Source organism: Oncorhynchus mykiss, chromosome 7 (assembly GCF_013265735.2).
Source record: "Oncorhynchus mykiss isolate Arlee chromosome 7, USDA_OmykA_1.1, whole genome shotgun sequence".
NCBI lineage: Eukaryota > Metazoa > Chordata > Actinopteri > Salmoniformes > Salmonidae > Oncorhynchus > Oncorhynchus mykiss.
Genome location: NC_048571.1, coordinates 59,704,962 through 59,712,834, shown reverse-complemented (window position 1 = coordinate 59,712,834; position 7,873 = coordinate 59,704,962). Strand labels below are relative to the sequence as shown.

At 43.5% G+C, this 7,873-nt stretch overlaps 1 protein-coding gene across 2 annotated transcripts; it reads right to left on the bottom strand.

Moving 5' to 3' along the window:
* Positions 1-573: 573 nt before the first annotated feature.
* Positions 574-6,913, bottom strand: LOC110528122 (zinc finger protein Eos). 2 transcript variants are annotated; one of them, XM_021609943.2, is made up of 8 exons: positions 6,676-6,913; positions 5,458-5,509; positions 5,225-5,323; positions 4,786-5,049; positions 4,427-4,594; positions 4,127-4,276; positions 3,861-3,992; positions 574-3,651 (listed from the first exon to the last, which is right to left on the bottom strand). In XM_021609943.2, exons 2-8 carry the CDS (start codon positions 5,492-5,494, stop codon positions 2,825-2,827), a joined length of 1,677 nt encoding a protein of 558 aa, XP_021465618.2. In that variant the 5' UTR covers positions 5,495-5,509; positions 6,676-6,913; the 3' UTR covers positions 574-2,824. The 2 variants fall into 2 exon arrangements, with proteins under 2 accessions (XP_021465618.2, XP_021465620.2); XM_021609945.2 differs by lacking the exon at positions 4,427-4,594.
* Positions 6,914-7,873: the final 960 nt, after the last annotated feature.

Here is a 7,873-nt window from a genome sequence, read left to right as displayed (position 1 = left end):
TATAGCTCTGTTAGAACAAGCCACCTATCTACTCTGGGACAGGCAGAATTCATTCTTATAAAGACCCGTAATATCATACATTGATCATGCCATCTCAAACTTCAATCTTTGGCAGTTAATGTACATTATTATGTACATGCCATTTGGTTTACAGAAAAAACTGTTTTTGCATCATAACACATGAGTAAAGTCACAGGCACATTTGTAAATGGAAGCTATTGTGAGATGAGTCAGAAGCTAGAGTTTTGTGCTGTGCCATCAATCAGCCTGATTTGTGGAACGACAAGGTCATGTCAATGTAGCTAGGTGTCGGAATGGTGACTGATGTGAAACAGCTATAATTAACACTCATTAAAGTCCCCCCCCTAATATCTGTCACATACATTTGTTACTTCTTCTTGAGATTGACCCTGGACCAAGTGTTCTGTCCTCAAATCTATGTTGAGCCAACATCCTCAAACAGTGAACCTCAGGGAGTAAGGCACAATAGACCAATTTTTAAAGAGAAACAACAGATCTGGAGAGATCCTGCCCTTCGAATTAGTGTGAAACGATGCACAACTTCCACATCAGTTCAATAATCAAACAATTTTTTATTTACATTCTAAATATTCTCATTTGAAGAGTAATTACATATCCGTTCATAAGGCATTACATTTAGAACAGCAGTACAGATTAACATTAATGCAACTATGCCCTGTAATTAAATAGTTTAAGATCTTTTCTGATATTTTCTTGTACTCCACTTCAAAGCCACATTCCTTCTTTTTTGGTAAAATGTATTAAAATATCAAATAGTGAAGATACAGAGCTGTCGCTGTCAAAACATAAAAGGTCAAATTAACCACCAAAAGAAATAAACATTCACCAAACCTTTATCCCCCCAGAGGCAATTATGAGGTAAAGTTTCATTTATTTTATAAAGAAATCCCATGGCAGATTTTCCAGTCTGTCATACTTCATCTGTGTCATAAGTAGGGCCAGTAGTTTTTCTTGACCATAGAAAACTCTGGGGCCCTAATCAAGAGCTATAAACCCCACGGGCTTCCAAGTTCATTCACTGTGAAGACAAAGAGATTAGGTAAACAAGTAAGGCAACTGCCAAAACCAATCAGGACCTAACTGACCCCTTACCCTCAGTTTCCTAATCTCTCAATGTAAGTGCTTTTTTTAAATTCACAAGTGCGTATTCATCAAGTTCCCCAAAATCATTGAACAAGAATAAGCATTTCAACGTCACTTCGGATGAACCATGTACTCAATCTCAACCACAGAGGACTGTGGACAACCACAGACACTACTCATTTATGCCTTAGCAGCAGGTGACAATCTTCTGGATATGTACTTATCAACTGAATATTTGTAAATCTTTTATATGCCCGAGTGCTTTTTTAAAACATGTTTATTTCCTTTTTGGACGATGTAATACAATTTACATGATTAGGCTACTTAAGAAATGAGTGACTGTGCAAATCAAAGTGACTAGTGAAGGGCAATCTAGAATTCAGCATGGGCAGGCTACTTAGCAGGGGCAGACAGGATATTTCATGTTATATCATCAAAATAACTACCTCTTCTCATCCATAAAGATATATGTTGGCAAGACATGGCTGTTAATACATGTCCCCCAGGCCAACATCATGAAAGGCACAGTACAATGAATATACAATTGTTTTAAGTCTCACTTGTAAATAATAATCATGTTTAGGTTTGTTTTGTAGTACACAAAGCAGTGGGATATCAAGGACATAAAATGGCCAAAAATCTTATCCCAGCCCTTTGTTGACGTCAACTCCAAAATAGTGGCAGTGGCTCTCTTCTTTTGTGGAATGAGTTTTAAAAAGTTTTATTTCTTTCAACAGGCTGCACAGAGAAAGGTGCAGGCCATAAATGTAATCTTCTATAAAATATAAATTATCTCGGCAGGTATCTCAGTGCAACAAAAGCAATTAAAGGAAACAAAACAAACATACTGCACCCCACCCATTCCACGACATTCACACTGCTAAAAGCCTAAAACTCTCATTTAACTTAACTTCCAAAATAACAAACACACACATATACACAAACTGAAATTCAAAAGTGCACTCCTCATTGAGGCCAACCCCTCAAATCTCTTCTGAACATTTAACTTGGGATCCTGGGTCCAGTCTGCACCGCAACTTATTAAAATAAATGACCAACAGTAATATATACCATCTACACACAATCTTAAACAACACTGTCTGCCACACCCCCAGGGACTAGGAGTGTTACGGAATGGAATAGATCCGTTAAGTGCTTTTCAAATAGAGCTTTGACAAATTCCAAGGAAGCCTGACTGTTCTTGTTTTTATCTTGGTTAAAATATTGATTACAGTGCAGTCGACGAAACAACTCAAAATGTCACATTTAAATCACATTGTCTAGATGGTAGCATCACTGTTTTGTGCACCCAGTTTTTACCAGGATAAGAGAGGAAAGGTAGACCACAGCAGAGAAAGGCACTTTGAGGAAAAAAGAAAAAAAAAGTACATTCACTCCCTTTACTTCAGAATAAAATCTATTTGAAAGTGCATTTTCTCATTAAGAATTCATGCATTTTGAAAAGTGCATTCAGAGTGGTGAGGATTCTCTTTCCTTTTTAAAAGTGATGCAATTGACCTAATGTGCCTATTTGAAGTCAAGGTTTATGTGGTAACAGTATCAATGCCTTTGCACAAATAATTTACTAAAAGCAGTTTCGTACTACCCCTACCCCCTATTGTGATGCAGACCAAACCCAAGCAGGCCCTTCTCTCAGAGTAAAAAAACAAACAAAACCTAAGTACTGCCCAGCCATCCCTCAGCCTAGCAGGTGCTCCCCGCGGACAATGTGCGAGGAGAACTCGTAGCGGTCCTGGCTGCGATGGCCACAGATGTTGCACTCAAAGGGCTGGCGGAAGCCGTGGCAGCCCATGTGGATGGTGAACATGACGTGGTCCAGGAAGAGCACGCGGCAGTGCTCGCAGCGGAAGGAGCGCAACACGTGCCCCTCTCCGTCCACCACTCGAAACGCCTCCCTGGAGGTGGGGGAGCCTGGGGCCGGGGTGGTGGCAGAGTTGCCATCCTCTTCCCTCTCCCTGGCGTGGCTTGGGCTGTGTCTGTCCCTACCCCTGTGGTGCAGTAGGGGCGGAGGGGGTGGGTGGTGGTTGGAGTGGAGGTGGTGATTGTTGTTGTGGAGAGGCAGGGCAGGCGCCACATTGCTTAACACTTCATCCGGCATGCTCTCAGTGTCTGTGGAGTCCTGGCAAACGTTGCTAGGCGAAGGGGCGTGGCTGAGTCCAAGAGGTAGGTCCTCGTGACCCTCTGCAGCCTCCCTGCCCCCCACTCCTGTGGACCCTAGGCCAGCCCCGGCCCCCATGCAGTCCAGCCTCGGCCCCAGCGGCACCATGGGGGTGTGAGCCGAGCTGATGACTGGCCGGAGCTCTGACAGGCAGGAGGGGTGAGGGGGTGGCAGCCATAGGGGTCGGAGGCCTTCAGATCCACCAGCTCCTGGCACCCCCAGGTAGCCTCCTCCCAGGACGGTGTAGTGTGGCTGGTCCAGACCGTGTTGTTTCTCCCCGTCCTTGTCAAAGGCGGCGCTGAGCTCGAAAGGCGTGTCAGCTAGACTGTGGCGCATGTGCTTCTGTCCTACAGGGCAGATAGAAGGCAGGGAATCACACTGTACCACAACTCAGAGAAACTAGTGAGGTGAAGGTAGGTCTTTTTTTTTTTTTTTTTTTTTAAACAGACACCTGATCTCATCAATGATGTTGTACCCTTTGTGTTACCTGTGTGTGTGTGTGAGAGTGGTGTCTTTGCTCACCCCACCCCTTTACACATTCCAATTATGTGCTGACCTACAAATTTCTGTGGTGTGAATCTCTTGCGTTTGGTGATGCTGTTGGCCAGCCGATCGATGAACGTAATCTTGTCTGAGGAAGGTTGCAGCAGGTTGTCAGGCATGAACTCCAGGTCCCTCAGCTCCTCTACTATAGAAGACATGATCACACCGTAGATAAAAGCAGTAACATGCAGTGTTTGTGTATGTATGAATGTGATTTAAATGTCAAAGTTATCAAGGCTCTATAGGTTGCTCTGTGTGCGTGAGTTTGTTTGCCACTACCTTGAGTGTGAGCACTGGCTGGCTTCTGTGTCTCCAGGCTCTGCAGGTAGCTGTGGCAGCATTCGCGGTGCTCTTCCAGGGTGCTCTGCTGCTTGTAGCTGCGTCCACAGTAACTACACTTATAGGGCTTTCCCACTGTGGGAGATGACACTGGGGACAAAGTCAACATACCGTAAATACAGTACATACAGAATGTGTGTGTGTGTACTTTGCTCAGGAACTGACAGGCTCAACTCAGATCCTATTTTCTTCACCCAAGTGTGTGCGATAATGTGTGTACAATAAGTGTATCCCTCTCACCCGAGTGAGTGCGGACGTGGCCGGTGAGAGCGTCCCGTCTGCGGCATGCATAGCTGCAGAAGGGACATTTAAAGGGCTTCTCCCCTGAGTGCAGCTTAATGTGACGAAGCAGGTTCCCCTTCTGTGTAAAGGAGGCCCCACACTGATTGCACTGGAATGGCCGCTCACCTGGGGGAGGCACATACCCGTTTACACACCCCGAACAAACCAAATTTCAAACCAGTTTGAGTAATTTGAAATCAGTTTCACTCCCAGTCACGTGCCCAAATCACAATGTCAACTTGGTTTCGGGGCAGATCTGCTCCGCAAACTAATCTTATCGTATAAAGGACTAATCACTCAATGAATTGGTCAGTCACCTGTGTGGCTGCGTTTGTGCACCATGAGGACATTGGGCCCAATGCAGATCATCCCACAGACGTCACACTTGAGTTTCCCATTGGGCAGCCGGGTGGCACCTCCTGGTGACATGGGCTCCGGACTGGCCAGCTCCCTGTAGCCGCCTCCTGCCTCTCCTCCCTGCTCAGAATCCCCCTCCTCCACCTTGTCCCCTTTCTCATCCTCTGGTCCTGTGCCACGGCCCACCTCCTCGTCACTGTACAGTTCCACTTTGATGGAGTTAGCTGGAGAGAGACAGTGAATAGACCATGAGAGTGACATATGATGAGAGCAGACACAGCTGTGCTTGCTAAAGTTGAATAAAAACATCTGAGCCACAAAACCAACTACCATATGCTCCCTTGGGAATAATAAAGTTCCCTACTTCTACAACAAAGGAATTGACTAACTGGAACTTACCACTAAGAGAACGGCTGGGGGAAGTGTGCTGGCTGTTGGGGGTGCTCACTGTGCGGCCTCCCACGGCCCCTGAAAACTCCCTCGAAGAGTCTCCACTGCCTGCAGTCCACACACACAGACAGACACACCACACAGGCCTACTGACATTCTATTCAGTCATCTCAATAATGTCACAACCATAAGGTCAGTAAGTCAGCTAATACAAAGGACTGTCCATGCCCTGCCCTCCATACCTGACATGTAGGGATGGCCATTGCAGTCTTCATCCATTCTATCACCAGCTAACTGAAGGAAAAAACAAACAGGTAGACAAGAGCCTCTAAATTATTACAGTTGTTCTTCTGTACACACATTCACAGTTCCAGGAAATGCATAGTAGATGAAAATTCCTGAAGTGCAACTGGCCCTCATTGAGCCAAGCCCAGCAATTTCAGGGGACATGAGCTAGATACAATGGCCTTTTGTTGAACACTTAGCTATCAATTTCTTCAAGACTGTGGACTAGGCCTATACTGTCTGTAATTTAGGATAGTTGGTTGGTAGAGCTAGATTGCAATACAAGCAAATATGCTACCAGCCATGTACATAACAATTAAAGACTAACTGGGCAAAACCAAGATACATTTGGCTAAGTTTATGTAAGGAAGAAAGTCACTAACACTCAGTCAATGTGTATCGAAACATCTAGTTAGCTACTTTACTTGTTTACAGTGCGACAGCCTAAAAAGCTAGCTACTTTTATAGATGGTTATGAACGTTATTATAACCACCAAACATACTTTATTCGTGCTGGGTAACGTTACCCGTTTTTGTTCACTTTGTTGGGGGTTGTAACCTGTACTACCTTAGCAAAAATAATATTGTGTTAGCACAGATGAAAGGGTTAGCTAGCTAGTTATGATATTTGACGTTAGTCAGATGGCTCATTTAGTTGGCTGGTTTGTTAGCACATGCTAGCTAACTGAGCTCAGCGACCACTAGCTAGCTGTCTGGCCAGCCTGCCAACTGATAACGTTGTTAACGAACGTTACTACTGTAACTAGCCAATTGCTTTCAGATTCCTAACATTGGCTAGCTAGCTACCGAAGTCAGAAAGACCGACAGTGACAGTTCGATATAACAAAAACAAAATAGTAAAGAACATAAAATAGTACTCTTGATGATGCTTAGCTAAATCATATCGATTGCAAACATTGTATATACAATTGTTTACTCTCAATTCCACGTTTTAGCATGTCTGGCTGGCTGGCTAGCTAGTTACATTAATAATGTTTCTTAAGCGGTTGCTATGGTACCCACCGCCCAGAAACATTCACTATTGCTACAGCTAATCAGTTGGCTAGCCTATCTGGCTGTTGGCATCGTCAGCTATACACTTAGTTAAAACCATTTAAACAAAACATCTGTAGAAACAGCATCTACACAAATCTTTTTCCGAAAATCTTCCGTACCTGTCACGATAGGCCTCGATTCTGTGATTTTATTTTTCTGGTTCTCCGCTTGTTTTCTCTTGCGGCGACAGCATCTCCCGGCAGCATTTACCTCAAATCCTAAACAATTTCCGGGATACAGACCGGTTTAATCCAACTCCCATGGATTCTCATCAAGAGAATGTCGTGTATCGAGTTTGTGGCTCCGCTAAGGACTGCCATCTTCCCCCACTGACCCACGTGTTGCACATTAAATGTCCCATAGGACCTAGGATTTACAAAGTCCCGTTTTTTAATTCAGAGGAAAATATTATAGTTTTTTATTCCCTGTCGGCAGTCTTTCTTTCATGCAATGATTTGTTGCACACTCTTGGCAATTCCCTTTTCACCAGTGTTGTATTTTTACTAAACTAGGCTGCCCTTGTATTCATCAAATATGGTTTAATTTAGGCTGCAGCCCACTAGCAGTATAATTTTTGTTCCCTAAAGATTTTGATGAGTGGAGGGTTTATGAAAATCAAGTGGTTGGGAAGAAGAAGTGTAGTAAAATCGTTTGAAGGATAAAATATCAAGCATAAGACAGCGAAAGAGTCGGGTACAGTCACTGATCATGTCTAATAATGCAGATTGACTTCAAACATTTATACTGACCTGGGTGAAAAACAAACTCAATCACATATTTGTATTCCTAAAACTAGACCTTTGGCAGTGGTAGTAACGTTAAAGACAGTATATGAAACAGTTTAGATCGGCTGTTTTACTTATCTGCCACAGGGTGGCACTACTGCTGTACAGTGTGTGCGTGTGTGTGTGTGTGTGTGTGTGTGTTTTTGTGTCCAAAAGAGAAAATGTGATTGCATGGTACATCCAAATAAGGCCATGTAGAGCCTGAAAACTATCGGAATAGGTTTCCGTTGATTTAATTGCATGATATCAGTTGAAATGTGGCATTCTGGTGTCTCTCTGGTGTCTTGATTCTTGACTCTTGATTGTGTACCTTTGTGTATTCCATGTGTAACTGTGTTGTTTGTGTCGCACTGCTTTGCTTTATCTTGGCCAGGTCGCAGTTGTAAATTAGAACTTGTTCTCAACTGGCCTACCTGGTTAAATAAAGGAGAAATACATTTTATACATTTTCTCACATACAGTGCATTCGGAAAGTGTTTTTCCACATTTGTTTTTACGTTACAGCCTTATTCTAAATGGATTCAATTGTTTT

Coding starts and splice junctions, on each gene's coding strand:
- LOC110528122 (XM_021609943.2), bottom strand. CDS start 5,494: ATGGATGAAGACTGCAATGGCCATCCCTACATGTCAG. Junction 5,050..5,224: donor CCCCAGCCGTTCTCTTAGTG/GTAAGTTCCAGT, acceptor GTCTCTCTCCAG/CTAACTCCATCAAAGTGGAA. Junction 4,595..4,785: donor GCACAAACGCAGCCACACAG/GTGACTGACCAA, acceptor TGCCTCCCCCAG/GTGAGCGGCCATTCCAGTGC.